Raw genomic sequence first — 24868 nt, 5'->3', positions numbered from 1 at the left:
GGATGGGTCGAGGTGCCGGGGATGGCTCGGGGGTGTCTCGGGGTGCCGGGATGGCTCGGGGGTGCCGGGTTGGCTCGGGGTGCGAGGGTGGCTCGGGGGTGCCGGGATGGCTCGGTGGTGCGCCCGGTTGTCTCGGGGCTGTCTCGGGGTGCCGGGCTGGGGCAGGGGCGGAGCGGGGCGGGGGCGGGCTCGGGCACATGCGCCGTGCGCGCACTGCGGAGCGGCGCGGGCAGCGCGGGCAGAGCCGGCGGAGCGGGGCGCGGGGCGCGGGCAGCGGCGGCGGCGGCCGCAGCCCCGCACGGCCCCGCACGGCCCCGCCGAGACACGGCCCGGCCCCCCAGCACAGCGGAGGTGAGCGCGGGGGCTGCGGGGATGGCGCGGCGCAGGGAGAGCGGGGGGTCCCTGTGCCCGCAGGTGTGAGCGCCAGGGGGGCACATCCCCTCGCGGGGCACGGGGGGCTTTGCGCCCTTTTGATGGGGGTCTCCCGCACCTTTTCATCCTTTTGGGGGGGCGTCGTTGCGCGCAGGGGATCTCCCACCGCTCTGCATCCTGGCGCGGGGGGTGGGTGATGCTCTGCTGCTTTACATCTTTCCGGTGGTGGGGGTTTCTTGCGGGGGTGGGGTTCTCCATCCCTTTACATCCGTGCGGGGGGATCCTCCACATCCCTTTGCATCCTTTCGGGGGGGATCCTCCATCCCTTCACATCCTTTCGGGGGGGTCCTTCCATCCTTTCACATCCTTGCGGGAGGGTTGGGGCCGCTCTGCATCCCCGATTTGCTGCATCCCCCCCAGCTTTGCATCCGTGCCCGGGGGCGGGGGGCTGTCCTCCATCCCTTCGCATCCTTGCTTTGGGAAGGGGCTGTCCAAGCTGCCTCTCATCCCCGCGTGGGGGTCTCTCCACTTTGCAGCTATTCATGGCCTGGGGGTGGGATCCTCCACGTTTTCACCTTTGCCTGGAGGGGAGGAGGGGGCTCAGGCGGCTCCGCACGTTCCCATGGCGGGGGGAGGATGCCGGCAGCGCTTGGCACATCGCACCGCGGGGCTCGGGGCCTCTCTGCACCCTCTCAGGCAGGGGAGGGGGGGTGTGTGCTGTCACTTCGCATCCCTGCATGGAGAGGGAGGGGACCCGGCTGCTCTGCACCTCGCACGGGGGCGGGGTGGGGGCGGGGGGCTTCACCTGCCATCCTGGGGAGGGAGGATCCTTCATCTTCACATCGCTGTGCGGGATCCGCTGGGCCCACGGCTGCCTGTGCTCCCACAGCCAGCGCAGGGCAGGGCTCATCACCCCTGGCTGGGGAACTGGGGGGCTCCGGGGGGCTCTGCAGGCCGATGTGAGGCTGGGGGTACAGCGGGGACAGCGCTGAGCAGGGCACAACCCGTTGTCACCTGTCATGCATGGCCCACCCTCCATCCCCATCCTGGTGCCCTCCCCGGCATTTGGAGCCCCGCTGGGTTCAGAGCCCCCCTGGTGACCCCCCCAGGCCGGGGCACCCCCTGGGCAGAGCTGAGATGGGCTCAGAGCCCCTCAGAGCTGCCGAGCCTGGGCCTCCACGCTCCGTGATTCAGCTACTTGCAGGCAGCATGGATTTTCTCGCTTCAAACTCGAGTTCTCGCTGCCTCGTGGTGGTGTCAGCGCCATGGATGCATTACCTGCGGCTTGGGATGCTTTTTGAGGGAGCTGCTAGCTGCTCCGTGTGGCCGGACACGCTGCCGGAGGAGGGGAAGGGATGGGAGAGCAGCGCCGGGATGTGCGGGCAGCTCGGGAATGGCAGGATTCATAATTCATCTGCCAAACTTCAGCGTGCCAAGGCACACCCCTCACGCTGCAGCTCGTTGCCTGGGGTTTAAAGAGATTGCTGGTGTCATTTTCTTTTTAAAAATGGTGTTTTGATGGAATTTGAGTATGTTGGTAGCTGCCAGGGTGACAGGTCGCAGAGCTCGGTGAGGAGGGCAGGGCCACGGCAGCACAGCCTGCTCTGGCAGGCACAGGGTTAATGTGCACCTGCAGCTCATTGCCTGGGTGTTAGAGAGATTGCTGGTGTCATTTTATTTTTTAAAATGGTGTTTTGGTGGTATTTGAGTATGTCGGTGACTCTCAGGGTGACAGGTCGCAGAGCTCAGTGAGGAGGGCAGGGCCACGGCAGCATCAGAGTACAGGCTGCTCTGGCAGGCACAGGGTTAATGTGCACCCGCAGCTCATTGCCTGGGTGTTAAAGAGATTGCTGGTGTCATTTTATTTTTTAAAATGGTGCTTTGGTGGTATTTGAGTATGTCAGTAGCTCTCAGGGTGACAGCTCGGTGAGGAGGGCAGGGCCATGGCAGCATGGGTCCAGCGCAGCCTGCTCTGGCAGGCAGAGGGTTAATGTGCACCTGCAGCTCATTGCCTGGGTTTTAAAGAGATTGCTGGTGTCATTTTCTTTTAAAAAATGGTGTTTTGGTGGTATTTGAGTGTGTTGGTGGCATGCAGGGTGACAGCTCGGTGAGGAGGGCAGGGCCGTGGCAGCATCGGTCCAGCACAGGCTGCTCTGGCAGGCACAGGGTTAATGTGCACCGGGCTGCGCTGTCGCAAACGAGGAGCAGGAGAAGGGCTCTTACCCAGAGCGCTGTGATGCACTCAGACCCCAAATGTCCGCTCCTCTCCCCGGGAGCCAGAGCCCACGGAGCAAACTGGAGCTGAAGCATATTTTGCTTTGAGCTGTCATCTCCCTTGGCCCAGTTCTGAACCAAAGATGCTCATCCTCCATTTTATGGCGGATGACAAATCAGCCGCCGATGCCAAGATCTTGACAAGTTACGAACAACAGCCCTCGAGCCAGAAGTGTTAAGAAATAAAAAAAGAAAAGCAAGAACGCTTTTCCTTTTTTTTTTTTTTTCCCTTTTTTTTGCAGAGCTGCTCATCCAAAAAGCCACCCTGTGAGCTGCACCCCGCGGCATTTCGCACGTCTCTGAGCAGCGAGGCTGCAGCCAGCTCCAGGCTGGCATCTGCCCCCTGTTCCCCACATCCACCCGCAGGTTTGTAGGGCCCAGCCCTGGTGGGGAAGCCCAGATGGGGAGCGGCAGGCAGAGCCCAGCCCCGCAGGGAGCAGCCTGGGGCTGCCTGGGAGCGCTCTGCTCCAAGGCTGGAGATGCCAGCCCTGCCCGCGGCTGTTCCCAAAGGCAGCAGAGGGTTTGCAGAGAGCGCCTCGCTGCTGGCCGAGGGTTTCCCTGCTTTATCAAAGCTCCCTCTATGCTGCAGAGAAAAAGGCTGGTTTGTTCAGCAGCCTCCTGCCCGCACAGCCCGGCGGCGAGCGAGGGAGATCCTTCTGGTAATGAGCTGGGCACAAAAGGGAAAAAAAAAGCTGTCATTGAAGATTTTCCTTTGGTGATGGAGTCATTAAAAACAACACATGATTCCTGGGCCAGCAGGGATCTCTTGCAGCCAAAGCAGAGCTGAGGTCGGTGCTGTTCCCACAGCCCGGCCCCTGACGCCTCCTGTGCCCATCAAGGCATTCCCCTCATAGAACTGGGCATGAGCAGCCAGGGATGATGGAGGAGGGTCCTGCACGGTTTCATCCACAGCTTTCCCCCTCCTTTTCCCCTTCAGCGTTAGGGTATTGGGATGGATGGGGTTTTTTTGCATGGACACAGATACTCTGATCTGTATCCACAGCAGAGCCAAGGGTGAATGGGAGGGACCTGGAGAAGTGGCCTCAGCTCCATGAGCAGTGCCAGGGGGCACGGAGGGCTCCCCATTTCTGAGAAATCAAACAACAGAACCCAAACTCCCTGTTAACTGGACCCCAAGGAAAGCTACTGCCTGAAAATCCGCTTGCCAGAGATGGGGTTGCTCAGCCTGGAGAAGAGAAGGCTCTGGAGAGACTTCAGAGCCCCTTCCATGAGCTAAAGGGGGCTTTTCAAAAGGAGTGAAAGACTTTTTAGAGGGGGAAATAGAGATAGGTCAATGGGGAATGGCTTTGAACCAAAAGAGGAGATATTTAGATTAAAAGTTAGGAAGAAATTCTTTGCTGTGAGGGTGCTGAGGCCCTGGCACAGGGTGCCCAGAGCAGCTGTGGCTGCCCCTGGATCCCTGGCAGTGCCCAAGGCCAGGCTGGACATTGGGGCTGGGAGCAGCCTGGGACAGTGGAAGGTGTCCCTGCCCATGGCAGGGGGTGGAATGAGATCATCCTAAATGTCCCTTCCAACCCAAACCCTCCTGTGATTCTGTCATTTACAGCATTTGCTCTCACCTACCCTAAACGAAACATCATTTAGCTAAAACCCCTCTGGGAGCCTGTTTGCTTTAAACCAGACTCACAGCAGGACAAGGTTCCTGCACTGACCCTGGGGTAACAGCAGCTGCTTTTATGGCAGCCTCCTGATTTTATGGCCTCCTCCTGAGCAGGGCTGGTGCTGCAGAGCCCTGGGGAGTGCTGGGGCTCAGGGACAGCTCCATCAAGTGCTGCTCCTGGGGCTGAAACATTTTACGGTAGAAGGAGGGGGGAAAATCCCCCAAACCAAACCACCAACGGTGGCATTTACTAATCAAGCTCCCGAGGAATATTTTTAGCTATGATTTAAGGTTGGGTTGCACTTTGCTGTGAAGTGGAGCCTCCCTGGAGCTGCCGTGGGGGAGCTGCACAGGAGGAGCCGGGGGGAGGTGGGGACAGCACTGCCAGGTGGGACAGGGGTGGGACAGGGCTGTGGGACACAGGTCAGGGCTGTGGGACACGGGTCATGGCTCAGCAGTGATGGTGCTGTGCCCCAGGGCAGCCAGACCCTGCTCTTTCCCCCCTTTGGCACCAGGGCCTGGCTCTTCCCCAGCTCCACCCAAATCTGTTCTGGCCAGCAGCAAAAATCCCTCTGTGCCACCCAGGGCTGAGACCTCTCCACTCATTTCACAGCGAGCCCCAGCCCTGGTTTCCAGCCCCCCTGTGCTGATATCCTGGGGATGGGGGACAAAACCTCCATCCCACACCCTGGGGTTTCCAGTCTCCAGGGCATTTTCCCACCTGATGCTTTGCTGACCCTGCAGTGGGGCTGGGATGTTATCCAGATATTTTCCTTCACCTCAGCAGCACCAGCATCTGGCAGCTTAGATCCATCAGGGCAGAAAAGCAGCTCTCATGTTGTAAGAGGGTCCAAAAAAAGGGATTTTGCATCCAGCCATTGCTCCTTACATTCTTTGCAACAGCTTTCCACGTGTTTAACTGTGCCCTCATCCTCTCCCTGTCCCCAAAGCCACTCTGTCCCAGAGTGGGGTTTCTGTGGCCCCAGACCATTTGTAAAGGCTCCTGTGGGATGCAGGGCTCTCCGGGAAGGGGCAGGCAGTGGCATTACTTCCCCATGCCCACCAGCCCCCAGTGCCACCCTGAGGATTTGCTCTCACTGAAGTGCTGCCCTCTGCTTTATTTGGAGCAAGGGGAGCACTCAGGTTCCAGCTGGTTTTAATACATTTAATGAACAGCTCTGGAGCAGTGGTCACCTTCCCAGGGAGCAGTGACATTTGTCATGCTGGTGCTGCTCTCAGGCATTTGGGCTGCCAGCAAATGAAGAAGTGGTGGCAGATGCATTTTGTAAATTAGAGCAGCGAGTCCTTGTGGTGCAGCTCCATTTTGTGGGAGGCAAATCAGCAGATCTGGCCCAGCTCTCGCAGGCAGGCTTTTCCCTGCACCACAAAGAGCCACCTGCACAGCTTTTTCTGGCTGGATTTCTCCTGAGACAACAAAACTGCAGCCCCTGAAGGCTCTGAGAAGCCCTGTAGGTTCTGCTCTCCCCACTGGTAGAACAGCAGGAGTTTGGGGCCACCCGAACCAGAGGTTGTCCCCAGCCATGAGGTGCTGCTGTGGCCTCTCTGCCCTCTGCAGGGTTGTGCTGTTGCTCTCTGAACCATCCCACGCTGGTTTCCAGCACGCTGTGGCAGAGCTCTACAAATCAACACCTCGAGAAGCTGCTGCTTTCACACCTTCCACCTATTTCTGGCTGCTCAGAGGCATCACACACCCCCAGATCCTTCCCAGCCCTCTTCTCTATCAGATCCATCCTGCCAAACTGCACAGGATGAGCTCCTTCAGGCACCTGCAAGCCCCACTGAGTGTCAGCTCTGCCTCTTGTCCTTTCCCTGACTTCACATTCGGGGGTTTTGTTGCTCCTTTCACTATTTCAGGACTGCTTTGTGCCCCCTCATTCCCCTAGCCCTTCCTCACCTTTCCATTCCAAGGGTTCTGCATCAAAACAGGGTCCTGAGCAGCCACCAGGAGCTGTGGCACTTCTTGTTTGTTTAATATTCACTTCTTTTGTTCAAGGTTAATAGGTTTTCAACTTATCTCCTGGTTTTTTCTCTACTCTGGCTCCTGGCATCCAACCAAAGATTTACTGCCTTGCAAAAGTCTCCAGTTCTGGCAGTGCTACTCCTCAGGGCTCAGAGGGACCCTGGGAAGCCCAAATTGGGAAAGAGCTTTGATTGCAAGGGCTGAGCAAACAGATGCCCCAAACTTGGCCTAGAACTGAGCTCAGGGCAGGGCTGACCCCAACTCCCAGTCCTGAGGTGTTTGCATTATCACACACTTACCCACATCCTCCTCAAATCCAAGCCTGGGGTTTTTCCTGGCTGAAGAGGGAAGGTTTCCCTCATTCCTGCTGCTCCATGCACCCCTGATCCCATCAGGAATATTGGAGCTGGTGATTGCAGCTTGGAATCCTTCCCTGCAGGGCTGCCCATCTCTGCCACGGCTCCTCTCCCACTCCAGGGGTCTCCTGCAGGAAAACAACCCCCAGAACTGTTCCCTGCTCCACCACAGCTCAGAGAAGGAAAATGGGAGCCAGGACACCTCTCCCTTCTCTCTCATGCCACCCCAAGCAGGGCTGCAGGTGCTGGGCACTGACCAAGCCAGAACTCTGCCCCAGGGATTCAGCAGCACCTGAGAGATCTGTGCTCACCAGCCTGGCCCTCCCTGCAGGGCCACCAGAGCACACCTGCTCCTCCAGGCCCCTTTGGGCTGTAAATCACAGACCAGGGGACAGAGTGGCCCTGGGGACAGGGAGGGGGTGAGGGCACAGAATGTAAGGGGCAATGGCTGGATGGAAAATTCATTTTTTTGGACCCTCTTACAAAATGAGAGCTGCTTTTCTGCCCTGATGGATCTAAGCTGCCAGATGCTGGTGCTGCTGAGGTGGGGGATAACATCTGGAAGGAGCCAGCTGCAGGGTCACCCCTGGGCCAGCAGCTGTAAGGCATCCCCAGCCTGGTCTGCAGGGACAGGGGCAGCTTTTATTGCCCAGAACTGCTCTGGCACAGCCCTTACAGCCCAGAACTGTTCTGGGACAGCCCTTATTGCCCAGAGCTGTTCTGGGACAGCCCTTACAGCCCAGAACTGTTCTAGGACAGCCCTTACTGCTCAGAACTGTTCTGGGACAGCCCTTACAGCCCAGAACTGTTCTGGGACAGCCCTTATTGCCCAGAGCTGTTCTGGGACAGCCCTTACTGCTCAGAACTGTTCTGGGACAGCTTTTATTGCCCAGAACTGTTCTAGGACAGCCCTTATTGCCCAGAGCTGTTGTGGGGCAGCCCTTATTGCCCAGAGCTGCTCTGGGACAGCCTTTAGAGCCCAGAGCTGTTCTGGGACAGCCCTTATTGCCCAGAGCTGTTCTGGGACAGTCCTCACTGCCCAGAGCTGTTCTGACACAGCAGGGGCTGCCCCTCAGTGCTGCCAGCAGCTCTATATTTGGGGTGCTGCTGGCAGTTTGTTCCTTTTGGGGAAATCAGCATCTTAGGGCACAGTGAACAGCTCATTTCTGTCCCATGTCCTCCCCTGCCTGGTCAGCTCAGCTGATTCACTGCCAAGCTGCACCACGGGGTTTGGGGAGCAGGTCGGGAGCTCTGGGTGTCTCCCCTCACCTGTGCATTTCCCAGCACAAGATTTAGGGCTGTTGGCTCTCTCCAGTCACAGGGAAAAGCTGAGTGATGGGAGAATCCCCACAGTGTGCCTGAAACCTGAACCAGCTCCTGGCTGGTCCCATTTCTCCTGCCTTCACCCTGCTGAGCTCGTGGCTCCCATTTTCCTCCTCCTGCATCCTGACCCCCCTTCCCACCGTGGGCTCCTGCCTTCCTTCCACTCAGGACACAGCAAAATCCCATGGGATTTATCCATGCACATGATCCTGGAGCCTGCACCCAGACCATCCCTGCCCTTGGGAGCCTCTTCCTGAAGGTCTGAGGAGAAGATTTTGCCACTCAAAATCACTCTCTTGAAGTCCTGGGAATGACCTGTGATAGCAGGAGGAGCAGGAGCAGGGCAGGGTACAGCTCAGCATCCCCTGCTGAGGCTCTGGCCCCATTCAGTGCTCAGGATTTGTGTGCAGCCTCTGGGTGGGTGAGCAGGATGTGCCACAGAGGACAGAAATGAGCTTGGCCTCTCTGGAATCACGTGCAGCCCATCCCCACCAGAGATCTGGGCTCAGGACAGGCCTAGAGATGGCAGATTTTAGGTGAGCAGTTGGGATTTCAAGGCAGAGCTCAGAGGTTTGGTGCTGTTGGTGCAGCAGGGTGAGAACTCTCGTCAGGGGAGGGCTGTGCAAGGGTTCTGAACCCTGTGCTCCATTAATTGGGGGGTTGGAAAACAGCTCTTCCTGTGATTTGGTCAAAATTTCCTTTACAGGCTCTCCTTGCATAAAAATGTGCCAAACTCCTCCTTGGTTCCTTCTGTTGCAAGCTCTGAGTCTTGTTTGGCCTCTTTGGGGTGAGATTAAAGGGATTTTCCTCCTCCAGGGATGCCCTCCCATGGCACAGCCTCAAATACTTCCATCACACCCCTCACCCACTTTCTGCCTCTCCTCCAATCTGTCCCTGCTGGGAAGTTCCAAACCACAAAATCACAAAATCCCTTTTTTCCCTTCATTCTGCTCCAGGGTCGCCGTGGGGGCTGCGGGCTCAGGTGGCCCCAATTCCCCCCGGGGATTTGTGCCCTGTGCAGGGACAGAGAGCCCCGGGTGCCAGGGCTGTGTCCAGTGCCCGTGTCGGTGGCTGTGGCCCAGGGGATGCTGAGAATGGCTCTTTGTTCCCTGTCCCTAATTGCAGCTCGTTAAGGGCTCTGCCCTGTGCCCTGCAGTGCTGCAGCCCTGGGACGTGCCAGGGCTCAGCTTTCGGGGGGCACACATCAAACCAGCTCGGGGTGAAGCTCTTTGCTCAGCCTGGGGGGCTCGGGGGGCCCAGGAAGGGGAAGGGGTTGTACATCCCTGCAAATGCTGGCACACAGAACAAACAGCCGGCAGAAATTTGATTTTTGGGAGGTGGGGACATCACCACGGCCATGGGAGCACTGGAGGGCTCAGGGTTCGCTCTGAGCCCCGGGGGATCCCCCCGGCTCCTTCCCCTGCACCCCTCAGGACAGGCTGAGGGCTCCTCCATGGGGGGAGCTGGGATTTGCATTTGAAAGCAGCGGAGGAGCTGCTGCCGCTGCTGGGAGCGCTGGCCGGGCGCTGTCAATGGGAAACTGTTCAGTCTGAGCTGCCGGGGCCAAAAAATGTGAACTCTGCACACGGCTGGCTCCGCTCGGGGCAGCAGCGCTGGCTCCGCTCGCGGCCATGGCGGGAGCTGCCTCTGCTCGCTGCCAGCGTTCTGGGGAACATGGGGCGGGTGGGGATGTGGGACAGGGGGGTTCTGATCGCTGGGAATGCTCTTGGTGCCCTCTGGTCCTCATCAGCACAGTCACCAGCTTGCCTTTGCTTTGGGAGCTGGGCTGAGCCTCGATGCACTCATGGCACCCAAGATCCCCTTGTGTGAGCTGGGGGGTGACTGCCTGTCCCTGTCCCAGGGTCCCTGTCCCCATCCCAGGGTCCGTGTCCCCATCCCAATCCCAGGGTCTGTGTCCCTTTCCCAATCCCAGGATCTCTGTCACCATCCCAATCCCAGGGTCTGTGTCCCCATCCCAGGGTCTGTGTCCCCATCCCAGGGCCTGTGTCCCAGTCCCAGTCCCCACCCCCATGGATAATAAATGCTCCTTTTTTGCCTCTTTTCCCAGCCTGTTTCCCACCATTCACCCTTTACATCAGCGGGGTACCCTGTCCCCAGCACCCCACAGCCCATGGTGCCCCTCCTTCATCCTTTCCTGCAGCTCCCATGGCTGCCCTCAGTGGGGTGGGTGAGGCCTTTGGTCTCCCTACATCTCCTTAAACCCTGTGGAAAATGAACCATCCCCAGTTTAGGGGGGACAGTGGAGCAGGGGACACCCAGAAACGCTGTGGGGACACCCAAAGATGCTGTGGGGGTGCACAGGATCCCTGGGAACACCCAGGGATGCTGTGGGGCACCCAAATATGCTGTGGGGGTGCACAAGGAGCTATGAGGGCACCTGGAAATGCTGTGGGGTTGTACACAGGAGCTATGGAGACCCCCATAAATGCTGTGGGGACACCCAGAAATGCTGTGGAAGTGCACAAGGAGCTATGGGGACACCTGGAAATGCTGTGGGGACACGCAAAGATGCTGTGGGGGTGCACAGAGGAGCTATGGAGACACCCAGGGATGCTGTGGGGCACCCAGATATCTGTGGGGATGCACATAGGAGCTGTGGGGGCACTCAGTGATGCTGTGGGGCCAGGCAGGGAGCTGGGATGAGCTGGCCACAGCAGCTTGTCTCAGTGTAGTGTGAGCACAAATAAAACCCTGGAGAGGCTGCAGTGAGCTGGAAATAATGGCATTACAAGCGCTGCCTGGCTTCTCTTTGGGCTGTGTGAGGCTGCTCGGGGCCAGCTGAAGGGCTCAGCACAGGGGCTTGAGCAGCTCTGGGAGGTGACAGGGAGAGGACACGGTGGCACAAAGGTAAGGACAAAGTCCTCACCTCCATGCTGGCACCTGTGTGCTCACAGTGTGCATTGGCCCTGCTTGGGAAAGTCCTGCTGGGCCTGCCTGTCCCAGCGTGGGCAGGAGGAACCTCCTGGATCAGCAGTGTGGGGGAACAGCCAAATGATAAAAACTGTGTATTTTGCTTTTCATTTTGATTTTGATTTTTGATTTTAATTCAAGTGATTAATCAGAAAAGACCTTCAATTTGTCCAGTCTCAGGGTTTCTAATTAAAACAAGGGGATTTTCTTTCAGTTTCACCTGTGAGTTATTTGAAAAATGCCTGAAAATCGATGGGTCGGATTCTGCAACAGAGCTGTGTAAAAAATTCAAAACACACAAAGCTTTGTTCAAGCTCATCTGTGGTGTTCCCTCTGCTCCCCCCTCTGTCCTTCCCTTCCCCTGCTGTCCCAGGAGAGGCTGAGGGCTCGCCATGCCGCTGGTGAAGAGGAACATCGAGCCCCGGCACCTGTGCCGGGGGGCCCTGCCCGACGGCGTGACCAGCGAGCTGGAGTGTGTCACCAACAGCACCCTGGCTGCCATCATCAAACAGCTGGGCAGCCTCAGTAAGTCACACACAGCCACCTGGGGAGGGGGGCACCGGGGTGGGACAGGGGTGGCACTGAGATGGCACTGGAAGGGCACCAGGGTGGCAATGGGATAGCACTGGGATAGCACTGGGATGGGACAGGGATGAGAATGGCATGGCATTGGGATAACACTGGGATAGACTGGGGTGTCACTGGGATGGGAATGGGGTGGCACTGGGTGGCACTGGGATGGCACTGGGATGGCACTGGGATAGCATTAGGATGGCACTGGGATGGCACCGGGATGGTACTTGGATGGCACAGGGATGGCACTGGGGAGGCACTGGGATGGCAATGGGATAGCACTGGGATGGCACTGGGATGGCACTGGGATGGCACTGGGATAGCACTGGGATGGCACTGGAATGGCACTGGAATGGCACTGGGATAGCAATGGGATGGCACTGGAATAGCACTGGGATGGCACTGGAATGGCACTGAGATGGCACTGGGATGGCTATGGGATGGCCCTGGAATAGCACTGGAATGGCACTGGGATAACACTGAAATGGCACAGGGATGGCACTGGGATGCCACAGTCGCTCCCACCAGTTCCAAACAGAGAGAAACAAGAGTTGTGTGAGAGCCGTGTGGGCTACAGCCACTCCTAACTCAGTGGGAATTATCCAGCTTGTTGGAAATAGGAGGATGCTCCTACTTTTTAATTTTTTATTTTTTATTTATTTTATATATTTATTAATATAATTTTATAGAATTAATTATTTATAGGATAATTAATTGTTGCTAATATTAATTATTTAAAAATTATTTTATATTATTAAATATTTATTATATTTTATATATTTTATATATATGTTTGTTTTTGTTTATTATTATTATATACATACATATATAAAATAATAATATTATATATAATTTATAAGTATTTAAAAGTTTGGGGTTTGGTTGGGGTTTTTTTTTGTTTGTTTGTTTGTTTGTTTGTTTGTTTGTTTGTTTTTTGGGTTTTTTGGCTTAGCTTGAAATGGGAACTTGGTGCCATTTTGAGACCCATTTTCCTCCTCCAGCTGTGCAGTGGGGGATGGAAAGCCTTCAGGAGCCCCTTGCTTTTCCACTTGGCCAGAAATAGGAAGGCCAGGTGAAGATTTACAATACCCCAAGCTATTTTTTTTAAAGTTGGAGCTTTTTGAGGAAGAGAGTCTCTATCACAGGTCTAAACCCTCAGCTGTCTCCTGCCCTGGGACTGATCTCAGCAGGAAAGGGGCACATGAGAGCACTGCTCACACCAGGGTGAAGCTTTAACAGGGGCAACCTATTTCATGCTGAATATCCACTTAAAATAGAGAGAGAAGCTATTCAGGGCGCCCCCTCTTTCACACACCTCCAGAAGCAGATTCTGCTCTAAAATACTCCGAAAAATAACCCCAGGGTGTAGGGAGATGCTGGGAGTGCAGTGGCTCACATGAGCAGCACCCACGTCTGCTCAGGCTTCCAGTCCAGGGAAAAAGGGAATCAAACATGACCAAGCAGGGGAGTGCTCTGAGGAGCTTCTGAAAGTGCCCTGATCTAGGGAACTGTCTGAGAGCTGAGATTGGAGGAAACCCTGAGGATCTGTGGGATGGGATGGGATGGGATGGGATGGGATGGGATGGGATGGGATGGGATGGGATGGGATGGGATGGGATGGGATGGGATGGGATGGGTGCTGTAGCCTACAGGTATCAGCAATGCTCTGCCAGACACTTCACTCCAGCTCCATGATAGGAATAACCCTAATAAAAAGCTAAATAACCCTAAATAAATAAGCTGCACGAGAGATGCAGGAAAAGAACTGATAAAGTGAAACAAATTGCAAATCCTCCCTGCTGTGGCACTGTCCCCACTGCTCTCCTCTTGGCTTTCTACCTGGGCTGAATTTCCCCAGGTTTTGGTGTGTGATTTTTGGTGATTTTTTTGGTTGATCTGTCCTGATGGATCCAAGGGCTCTCTGGGGCACTGTGAATGTTCTGTGCCCCGGGGGGTGCTGCTCTCTCTGGAAAGGGGTGATCATTTGGGCTCCCCTGCCTCCCTGCAGCACTTTGGGAGAGGCTCAGCTCCCAGAGATCCAGGCTGGGCAGAGCACCCACGGAGCCAGGGCGAGGTGGGAGCTCCAGGGGAAGGGCTGAGCTGGGCGAGCCACCAGTGGTGACAGGCGCATTGTCCCCTGCCAGGCAGGCACGCAGAGGACATCTTTGGAGAGCTGTTCAATGAAGCCAACAGCTTCTACATGAGGATGAACTCACTGCAGGAGAGGGTGGACCTGCTGGTCATCAAGGTGACACAGCTGGACTCCACCGTGGAGGAAGGTGAGGGGCCGGGGCTGGTTTGGGGTGATGCTCTTGGGACCAGAGCCCCACTATGGTTGAGGCCATCCCTTCATCCCTTGTCCTTCCTGTGCCCCCAGTTTCACTGCAGGACATCAACATGAGGAAAGCCTTCAAGAGCTCCACGGTGCAGAACCAGCAGGTGGTGTCCCGCAACTCCATCCCCAACCCGGTGATGGAGATGTACCAGCGCTGCGACAAACCCCCGCCTCTCAACATCCTCACACCCTACAGGTACAGGGCACAGCCCTCCCTGGGGCTCCAAAGGGGTCCTTCCCATGAGAAGGGTCAAGTGTACCCCCATTTGTGTGCTGTGCTGCCCCCTCATTGTGTGGGATGCTTGGGATGTGTGTCCATGGCCTGAAGGTGGTGGCTGCTGTGTTGGATGTGTCTGTGGTGGGGCAGCAGCTCATGGTTATGGTCATCCCAAAGCCTTGGGATGGGGAACAGGGGGTCTTCTCCTGTGGCTGGTAACCCTCCCTCTGCCCTTTGAACCTCCAGGGATGACAAGAAGGATGGCCTCAAATTCTACACCGACCCCTCCTACTTCTTCAACTTATGGAAGGAGAAGATGCTGCAGGCGACAGAGGACAAGAGGAAGGAGAAGCGCAGGCAGAAGGTGGGTGGGGGCAGCAGGGGGACAAGGGGGCAGGAGCTGGGGGTGCTCAGGACCTGGAGACAGCCACTCCTGGTGCATCCTTCATCAGAAAGATGGGTGCATCTGGGCCAGGCTGGAGGTGGAGCCGTGGCTTTGTGTCCCCCCAGGAGCAGCGGCTGGTGGAGGACTCCACCCGGGAGGTGAAGAAAGTGAGGAAAGCCCGCAACCGGCGCCTGGAGTGGAACATGATGGCGTATGATAAAGAGTTCCGGCCGGATAACAGGTTCTCACCATCCCCCTATCACATGGCATCATCGGAAGGATCACTGTCCCCAGATAATAGGCAGGTTCTACCTCCTACACCTTCAGCTCACAGCTCTCCTTTGCTTTGCTCTTCCTCTCCGTCGTTGTGCGGGATGTGGTGCCCACAGCAGGGTTGGGGTGCTCATCTGTTAGCCTGTGGATAGCTGGATAACCTGTGGTAGCTTCATGGATAGCTGGTGTCCCCAGGGTGTCATCCTGGAGCTCAGGAGGAGCCTTGGCACTGGGATAAAACCGGAGCACTTTCTGTTTCGCAGCTAAGGAAAGAGAGTGGTTCAGCTCTGTTGTGTCCTCCTCCCCTGTGCTCTCACTCTGCTGTCTGGTACTTCGATATTTTCATGGCCTGTTCTTGTTTTGTTGTCTGAACCCCAAACAACTCCCAAACTCACCCCCTGAGCCCCCTCAGGAGTACAACAGCCGCCTTCTCCCACGCTGCAGGTCCTACGCGTCGGACGCTGCCGATCACTCGTACCCGGCCAGCCCCAACCACCCAGCCCAGCTGCTGGCCCCCGCTGCCCACCTGGCCCCGGCGGAGCACAAGGAGGGGCTGGCGGCCCCCACGCCCCCCGAGCACGGGTTCAGGCCCACGGGCAGCCGGCAGAACAGCCTGACCCGCCTGCAGCAGCCCCACGCGCCGCCGCCCCCCGAGGCCGTGCTCAACGGGCCCAGAGCCCACCTAGTCAAGGATTACGGGTAAAGCTACAGCCTGCTGGCTAATGGAGGGGTGTGCAAGGGAAGGGGGGCTTGGTGGGGTCTGGCCTCCCATTTCTGGGCTGATGGAGCAGGAGAGACCTGCCCCACAGCTTTCATGGTCCAAAACTGCTGGTGAGAGGCCAAATCAGTCAGGAGTGCTTTTGGGGTAATGTCATTCCAGATAATGGGGCAGGGTGGATGGAGGGTTTTCCCCTGGGGTGTTGCCTGCTTTCCACCACTGCATTAGCCATAGCCTATCCCACCAGCAGAGCTCCACCACCCTTCTGACTCTGGGACAGAGCTTTCATTGGGGTTTGGAGCAAACCAAGCCAGAGTGGAGCCAGCTGGGTGCTGGGATGGGTGATGGATGCTGGATGGGTAATAGGAAATCCTTCAGCAGTGCTCTGGCAGCCTGGAGGGCCAGGTGTGCCCTACAGGGCATCAGGCCCAGCATCACCAGCCAGGCAAGGCAGGAGATTTCCTGCTCTGATCTACACTGGGGCAGCCTCATCTTGAATACTGGGGGCAATTTTGGGCACCATAATATAAAAAAGACACGGAGATATCAGAGAGTGTTCAAAGGAGGCCATGAAGATGGCAAAGATGACACCATAATATAAAAAAGACACTGAGATATTAGAGAGTGTTCAGACGAGGCCATGAAGATGGCAAAGGGCTTTGAGGAGAAGCTGTGTGAGGAGTGGTTAAAGGCATTTAGAGTGTTCAGCTGGAGGAGACTGAGAGGAGACATTATTGCAGTGCACAAATTCCTGAGGGGAAGCGGAGGGGCAGATGCTGATCTCTTGTTTGTGGTGACCAGTGACAGGACCCGAGGGAATGGCCTGAAGCTGTGCAGACAAGGTTTAGGTTGGCTATCAAGAAAAGATTCTTCCTTCAGAGGGCCGTGGGGCACTGAGCTGACTCCCAGGGAATGGTGCCAGCACCAAACCTGGGACTCCAGGAGCCTTTGGATGGAGCTCCTGGGGATGCCCAGGGTGGGGCTGTTTGGGATGTTCAGGAGTTGGACTGGATGATCCCTTTGCTCTGTGATTCCCGTGGCTCTGACGCTGTGCCCTGTTGCAGGCCGCAGCCGGTGCCCATGGCCGAGTACTTCGTGCCGCCGGCCCCGCCGCCGCCACCACCCGTCATCCCATCGGCCCAGACCGCCTTCGACAGCCCCATCTCGGCTCCCCCCGCGCTGGGCCCCGGCTCGGCCGCAGCCCCCAACTACGCCCCATCGCCGCCCCCCGCGCCCCCCGGGCCCTACTCGGCCTCCCCGCCTCAGAGCGGGCCCATGGCCCCCCCGGTGGCGCCGCCGCCGCCGCCGCCCGGGCCCCCGGCCGTGTCCGCCTCGCCCGCGCACTCCGCATCGCCGCCGGCCCCCGCCGAGCCTCGCAAGCCGCAGGTGCCGCTGATGCCCATGAGCGACGCCCGGAGCGACCTGCTGGCTGCCATCCGCAGGGGTGAGTGTGGGACACCGCCCTGGCCGGGGCACGGGGCTGGGTGACACAGCTGGGTGGTACTGGTGGCACCGGGGGCAAGAGGAGCTCTTGGTGGGCAGGTGATGGGTGAGGATGGTGGGACCTCGCCAGGGGAATAAAGGCAGTGTATCTCCATGGCTGGAGGGGGAATGAAGCCCCACAGATTGCTGGCAGCTCCCAGGCGTGGAGCTGCCTTTGTTCCCCCGGCAAAGTCCCACCATCCTCACCCATTCCCCTTCATTTGGACACTCTGGCTTCCTTTGGACACCCTGGCTTCCTCAGGCTGTAGTGGATGGTGTGCTCCAAGGTCTCTTGCATTTCCCTTTGCTGCAAATCTTCGGGTCAAATGGTAAATTTATCCTTTTCAGAAGGTTCAATATCTTCGGGCTGAGTGGAAGCAGAGGAGGAGCTTTATTCTATGATACAGCTTAGTATCATAGAATAATCAGTAATCATAGATATTCATAAAATTCTAGCATGGTTTGGGTTGGAAGGGACCTTAAAGCTCATCCCATTCAACCACCTGCCATGGGCCACCTGCCATGGGCACCTCCCACTGTCCCAGGCTGCTCCAAACCCCAATATCCAGCCTGGCCTTGGACTTTTCAGAGATCCAAAGCGGCCACAGCTGCTCTGGCAAGCTGTGCCAGGGCCTGCCCACCTTCACAGGGAAGAATTTCTTCCTGACATCCAGTCTGGGCCTACTCTTACAGTTTACAACCATTCCCTCTTGTCCTACCCATCCTATCCTGTCCTCCCAAATAACTTTATAACCACCGCTCTTATCTCAGCCAACACTTTAAAACTGGTGGGGATGCTGCACACTGGGTGCACTCCCCCCTGAAGTCTTCCCCCTTTTCCTGTAGGAATCCAACTCCGGAAGGTGCAGGAGCAGTGGGAACAAGAGGCCAAGAAAGAGCCCGTGGGCAATGACGTGGCCACCATCCTGTCGCGCCGCATCGCCGTGGAGTACAGCGAGTCCGACGACGACTCGGAGCTGGACGAGAACGAGTGGTCGGACTGAGGGCCCCGGCTGGGCGGGCTCGGGCTCCTGCTCCCCTCCAGGTGTGTATGGGCACCTTCCCCAGGGGGCTCCTGCTCCCCTCCAGGTGTGTATGGGCACCTTCCCCAGGGGGCTCCTGCTCCCCTCCAGGTGTGTATGGGCACCTTCCCCAGCGTTGCTGCCCCGGTCAGGAGCTTTGCTTTTACACTATGTCCAAAACCCTTCGGGCAGCAGCAGCAGCAGCAGCAGCACTGGTAGGATACACCTTGGAGGCAGTGAGAGCAGAAATTAGCAGCACCTTCACAGTTAATGACTTCCAAAATTCTCTGAAGGCAGGTTAATAGATTTACACCTGGAGCAAGAGCAGAGACTGGCCCTGGGTGTGCTTTGTGAGAGGAGGGAGCCCCAGAGGCAGCAGTGCTTTTCCAGCTAAATGTTAATTGTGATAACGAGAAGCTCCTGGAGAAGAAGCCTTGTTTGCACAGCTGGTGCCACCACGGGAGGTCAGGGGTGGCAGTGTGGGTTTGGGGACACTGCTGCTGGTGGTTTTGGGGTCAGGCAGCTCCAAAGGCTGGGTGTGGGCAGGAGCCTCCTTCCCTACAGAGCAATGCACCACATTTAGTAGCAGTTACACCCTTGTGTTGTTGCTCCCTGGAAAATCGTGGAATGCTTTGGGTAGGAAGGCACCTTTAGAGCCCATCTAGTCCAACCAGAACTGGGACACCCTCCACCAGACCAGCTTGCATGAGCGCCCAAGGTGTTGGTGACCTCAGCCTGTATCCACCCTCAGAGCTGGTTTTCTAGGAGCAAAGGGAGAAGGCAAGGCTGGAGTGGCTGGCAGGGAGAGCCAGCCTTGTCTGGGCCTGTCCTGCCTCTCCAGCAAAGGAGCAGAGGTGTCCAGGGAGCTCCCCCAAGCCCAGCTCTCCTTGGCCTTAGCATGGCACCATTTCAGTGTGATTTGGGAAAAAGTGAATCAGACAATCTGCTGCTTTCAGGTAAACTCTCAACTTGCACTTTGCAGCCCCACAAACTGTGCCTGTACAATTGGGATCAGCTCAGAGCCAGGCACTGATTCCCCCTGCCTGATCCTGCTCCTTCCCCTGTCCCAAGTTTGGACACTGATGGAGGAGCTGGGTGACCAGCCCCTGTTTCAGCACTGAAAACACCTGTTTCAGCACTGAAAATACCTGTTTTCCCATCAAAACAGAGCTTGATCCATGGAAGATTTTCACAGAGCTACAAAGGGAGGAGGCACAGAGGAAGGCAGAGCAAAGGGGTGGGAAATACTGGAAATATCCCAGGCAGGTGTGAAAACCTGCAAAGAGCTGGGAGAGGTTCCCCACCTGTGGAAAACAGGCCAGCACCAGCTGTGGATTGGCCACTGTGGTGTCCCCAGACCCTCTCTTGTGTTCAGCTCTACCACAAGTCCCTGAACAGGGAAAGCTGAGCTCTGTGCCCAGTTCCTGCCTCTCCCAGCAGCCCTGCAGGTGATGGCTGCTTCAGCAGGATTTTGGCTATGTAGAAGCAGCCAGACCTGCAGAAGAGGTGGGAGGATGTGGCTGAGATCCAAATGCTGATGGCTAAATTCACAAAATCCTAGAATGGTTTGGGATAAAAGGGACCTTAAAGACATTATCTCATTCCAACCTCCTGTCAAGGGCACCTTCCACTAGAGCAAGTTGCTGATATCCTGGGAAGTGCTGGTGTTGGGCAATGTCATTTGCCCCCAGTGACAAACCCCTCATGGCCAGGTGTGGTGAAATGCCACCAGGAGCTCTCCCTTCTCTTGTCCCTTGGATGTGACACCTTCCACACCTCCACACCCAGGCTGGGAGCTGCTGAGTGGGCTTGAGCAGGGCTGCAGAAGGGATTTGGGATGTGGGAGAGGGCAAGGCAAGAAGCAGCAGGACACAGGGAATAACTCATCTGCAGAACCCAAGGAGCAGGAGTGACCAGAGGGCCAGGGAGACACCTTGCCCCACAGGTGGCCAGGAAATTCCTGGTGCACACTGAGAGCTCTTGGTTCTGGTGTTGACCCTCTGAGATGCAGGGAAATGGCTGCAGGAGGTTTTTACAGAGCCCCTGCAATGCCCAGGAGCTGCTTTCCTTGGGAAGGCAGCTGGGCTTTGGCTGGAGCAGGTTTGAAGGAGGCAGTGTAAAAATTCAGGAGTGCAAAAATTCAGGGCAACATTTAAGGTGGAGTTTCTGGTGGAGCATTATTAACATAGATACAATCACAAAACAGTGTGTTAGCAAAGGGAAATTTGGTTTATTTAGGCAATTTAGGAAGAGTAATAACCCTTTGTGAGAGAGAGAAAACAGCAGGGGCTGGTGGAGCTGCTCTTGTGTGTTCCAGAGGTGGAGGGGCTGCAGAGCCACTGTGGGGACCCAGCAGAGCTGGGGAGCCCCCCTGGGCCTGGGAGGGGGCTCAGGGACACAGGGGACTCACCCTGGGCTCTGTGGCTGTCCCAGACTGCAAAGCTGAGCCAGTCCTGGTCTGTGGTATTTTCAGGGTCTCCAGGACCTAGGAGGAATTGAGAATTTGACTCCATGTTCTTACAAGGCTAATTTATTATTTTATGTACTTATATTATATGAAAGAATGCTATACTAAAACTATAGTAAAGAATAGAGAAAGGACACAGACAGAAGGTTTAACAAGATACTGCTGAAAAACTCTGTGACTTCTTCCAGAGTCCCAACACAGCTGGACAGTGATTGGTCATGAAGTAAAAACCATTCACCTGTTGGATAAACAATCTCCAAGGCAGCAAAACACAGGAGAAGCAATCAGATAATTATTGTTTTCATTCTTCTCTGAGGCTTCTCAGCTTCCTAGGAGAGAAACCCTGGTGAAGGGATTTTTCAGAAAATGTGACAGTGGCACTGGTGGGAGCTGGAGAGCAGCCCAGGGCCCCTGAGAGATCCAGTCCCTCCTTTCCATGCCCCAGCTGCTCTGTGTGTGTCACATGGGGCTGTGGCAATTGGGGCAGGACCCTGTGGGTGTGTGGCACTCAGGGCTGTCCCATGGCCCTGTCACCCTGTGCTGGGGCTGGACTGGTGCTGTGGCATGGCAAAGGGCTTGACAATCACAGGAAGGTTGGGAGGGACCCTAAAGGGCATTTTTAGGTCACTCAGGCCACAGCTGCAGAGCAGATGCACAGCTGGCAGCCCCGGGGGGGCAGGGAAGGCTCAGCCTCCATTCCTTCACATCTTTATGTTCTTACACCATGTCCCCACTGGTGCAAAACACCCATCCCAGCAGCCCCAGGGGGGCAGGGAAGGCTCAGCCCCCATTCTCTCACATCTTTATGTTCTTACACCACGTCCCCACTGGTGTAAAACACCCATCCCAGCAGCCCCAGCCCATCCTGCTCTGCTGCAGGAAATGCCCTGAGCACAAACCCAGCTCATATTCTCAGCTCCATGGCCTCCCAGCTGCTTGGGAGCATCCCCACCCTCCTCTCCAGGGAGCAGAACTGCCATGGACACCCTCCAGCTGTCCTGGTAGCAGGGGTGGGATCCCCCATCCTCACCCCAGAGAGGGGGAGCTGGTGGAGAAGTGACCTCAGGGGGGTTTGGACACCCATTCCTGGCCTGGCCATGACTCACCCAGCTCTTCCCAACCCTCCCAGCAGCACCAGGGATCATCAGCTGGGAAAGGACCTCCAGGCTGGAGCATGAATGCCACAGTCCCATGAGCCAGCCCATCCCCAGTGGGACTCAGCTCCACCACCTTCATTTGGGGCAGAATCACCTGCTTTTTGCTCAGGTGACCTCTGCAGTCCAACAGAAGTGACACCAATTGCTTGGCTGCTCTGGGCTGTGCTGCTGGGACTGTGCCATGCTAATTAACACTGTCTGTCTGTCCCACATGCTGCACACTCAGTGGTTTGTACATATGTGCCTATTTCTGTGCACGCTCCCCAAAGTAGGCCATGCTGAGTTACACAACCTGAAATGCTCAAATCCTCATGTGGGCTGATATAAAAGTGAATATTTAAGTATTTTATCTAGCTTGGCAGACATTAAAAAATACAATCCAGGTCACAGATGATTGAATTTCTCCTGTCTCAAGAGTGCCAGAATTGGGCTGAGGAGGTTCTCCTGTACATTAAGGTATCGTGTTCCCTGCTGAAATATAGCAGTGGCATTTCATTGCCAAAGGAAAATCACAGAGTGCCAAACATTTAATGAGTCCAACTGATCTCCTGAGAGCTCCTCTTTCCATTTTATCTGCTTCCCCCTACTTGCCAATTTATGGGCATAGATTAAAAATAATAAATATGGCTGTCAATGGCAGGGGGAAATGAAATAAAATAAAATACATAAAATAATAAATATGGCTGTCAACAGCAGGGGGAAATATCCTGTGTCCATACAGATGGGCTGGGCTGGAGTCAGTGGAACAGTAAATTAGTAAATTTGGGTTCTGCTTGGAGATGTCAATGGGAGCTGTCATCCTTGAGGTCCATCAGGAGCCTCTTGGACATCCCAGGTGCATCTGGAAAGGGACTTTACAGGGAGCACTGTGCCTGTGGTACAGCTGTGAAGCTACACCAGGAGTGAAGGCTGGTTCTGCTCAGGGTTGCTGCAAGTCCTGCAGTGTTCATTCTGTGTCTCCCTGATTTGGAGTGACCGTGGAGCTGGCTGGTGCTGCTGGTGGCTCTCAAAGGATCAGTGTCCTGCAGGAAGAATGGATTGGGCAGTTTCCAGTTTCTAATTTCCCACCCAGGGAAGAGACCCAGCGAGGAGCAATCACCCATCCCACAAGGGCTCCTGCCTTTGCAGCTGTTTCACCTTGGGGAGGTTTCACTCCAGTGACAAACTTAGGGCTGAACTTGGCTTCTTCAGAGAGCTCTTTGCACAGAAGAGCCCTCAAATTTCCTCCCAGCCACTTTTCCACCTCTCTCTCCCTTCCCAGACACCCAACAGCCTGGACAGAAGCCTTGCAGACTCCCCTGAGCCTGAATTAACACCTCAGCTTTAACAAATGGGAGTTTTGCTGGAGGGAGGCAGGTGGCAGCCCTGGAGGTGGCATTTTGGAGGGGACATTGCAGAGGTCCCCAGCTGGCAGGAGCTCTGTGCCACTTCCTTGTGGATGGAGCAGGGATGGCCATGGGAAGCACAGGCTGTTCCTTTCACCAATATTCCTGTTTTTCCTGTAGCAGTAGTTCTTTAGGGGGTAAGGTTTTTCTCAGCTGGAATGTCACTTTACAGATTTAAAAAATAAAAAAAAATAAATAAATAAAAAATAAGGGCAAGGAGTCTGTCCTGAGGAGTTTACAGTCTACAGCAAAGACCATGTAACCTGCACTGCACTTTAGAAGCCTCAAATGCTCACTCACCCATGAATTTCCCCTCCAGCAGCCCCTCGAGGGCAGTTGTCCCTTCCTTGGTGGCCCCTGAGCAGCACCAGCCACTCCCTGCTGGTGACAGAGCCCTGGGGCTCTCCTGCCCCCAATTCCCCACTCAGAAGTGCCTGAGCAAAGCCCAGGAGAGCCAAGCCATGCTGGGTTTGTCCCTGTCCCCACACAGCTGTGCTCCCTGGATGGCCTCGGTGGGCTGGGAGCCCTCAGGGCTGTCACCAACCATGGCCCAGCCTCTGGGAAACCTCCTCCAGACACAACCTAAAGCCAGACTGTGAATGGTTCCATCTTTTTGAGAATCAAAGGGAGGGGGTTTTGTGTGTGAATCTGATTTTTTTTGGACAAACCCCAGGGATTTTAGGCTCACTCTCTCAAGCTCCACCTTCTCCAGGTGAAAAATGTGCCTGTATTTGCCTGGTGGAGGGAATAAATAAAAACAAAACCAAACCCCAGAGTTAAGAGCTTCAGGGAGGAGGTGTCTGCCCCAAAGCCTTCAGAGCTGTGCCCACAGGCAGGGTGGGACAGCAGGATGTCCTCAGGGCAGGACACCATCCTGGTGCTGTCACCACCCTGGTGCTGTCACCCAGGGCAGGACACCATCCTGGTGCTGTCACCCAGGGCACTGTCACCATCCTGGTGCTGTCACCAGAGCCTGCAGCAAGGGCTGGGCTCCTGCTGAGGGGAACCCCAGGCAGGAGCTGCATGGAGGATGTCCCTGAGGGCAGAATTGATGTGACAGGAGCCAAAGTGGTGTCAGAATCACTGACAGGAGCCTGAGGCCACCACAGCACCACTGATGCTTCACCTCCCTGGGCATCTCCAGCAGGGATTGTCCCTGGGTGCCTCCAGCCTCTTCTTCCTCCCAGGAACAGGATTAAAGCTCTTGCTGGTTGTTGGGAGCCCCAGAGGTTGTGAAAGGAGCCTTTCCTTGCACACTGGCACTGCCAGGGGGGTTCAGCTCAGGTAATTCCAGCTCTTGATTCTGTGTAAGGTTAAGAGAAAGAGGAGAAAATAAGACAGAAAGGAATGAGCCCAGCATTTTAGGTTGGTTATGTTCACATCATTTTAGGTTGGTCATGCTCACATCAGCCTGCACAGGGGAAACCTCAGCCAGGCCAAAGCCACAAAGGGCAGTGAGAGGGTAAATCTGTGCTGCAGGTCAGTGTGGGACTGAGCTGTGGCACAAAGGAGCTGAGCCAGGTCTCAGGGAAAACCTTTCTGGAGGTGAGGATGGAGAAACTCAGGTCCCAGAGGCTCTGCCATGGCTTTGGGAAGCCAGAGAGAAGCTCTGACCTTGCGTGCAGCCAGGGAAGGGTGGAGGTGCCCACAGGCCTTTCTGGCACCTTTGTGATTCTCCCTCATCCCTGGGTGGGTTACAGCCCCAGAGCATCCCCCAGGCTGGGCAGCTCCTTTTGATTTTGGTGTTGAGCCTCAAATTGAATAAAGGTAAAATGTGCTGCAGAATAAGCACCTGAGAGGGAAGGGTGTGAGCTCCCAGCTGTTTCTGCTGGATTTCAATGGTTAAAAGGCAGCAACTCCTCTGCACCATTCATGATCCACAGACTGTACTGAATAAACCATTAAGATGGACAATTTAACATTTACCCTTTGATTTGGGGGTAGCTCAGTTAAGAAATCTAAAAATAAAATGTAAAAAAAAAAATAAATCTAAAAA

The 24868-nt window shown here is 55.8% G+C and overlaps 1 protein-coding gene across 3 annotated transcripts; it reads left to right on the top strand.

Moving 5' to 3' along the window:
- The first annotated feature begins 233 nt into the window (after positions 1 to 233).
- On the top strand, positions 234 to 24868 carry LOC131563892 (actin-binding protein WASF3-like). Of its 3 annotated transcripts, none has more exons than XM_058814095.1 (10): positions 234 to 351; positions 11232 to 11383; positions 13576 to 13710; positions 13809 to 13962; positions 14230 to 14347; positions 14494 to 14609; positions 15086 to 15340; positions 16424 to 16803; positions 17688 to 17944; positions 17989 to 24868. In XM_058814095.1, exons 2-9 carry the CDS (start codon positions 11251 to 11253, stop codon positions 17843 to 17845), a joined length of 1449 nt encoding a protein of 482 aa, XP_058670078.1. In that variant the 5' UTR covers positions 234 to 351; positions 11232 to 11250; the 3' UTR covers positions 17846 to 17944; positions 17989 to 24868. The 3 variants fall into 3 exon arrangements, with proteins under 3 accessions (XP_058670078.1, XP_058670075.1, XP_058670076.1); XM_058814092.1 differs by having other exon boundaries at positions 14494 to 14669; XM_058814093.1 differs by having other exon boundaries at positions 14494 to 14669; positions 17688 to 24868.

Source organism: Ammospiza caudacuta, chromosome 14 (assembly GCF_027887145.1).
Source record: "Ammospiza caudacuta isolate bAmmCau1 chromosome 14, bAmmCau1.pri, whole genome shotgun sequence".
In the NCBI taxonomy this organism is placed as follows: domain Eukaryota; kingdom Metazoa; phylum Chordata; class Aves; order Passeriformes; family Passerellidae; genus Ammospiza; species Ammospiza caudacuta.
This window is presented reverse-complemented; position numbering and strand designations above follow the sequence as displayed.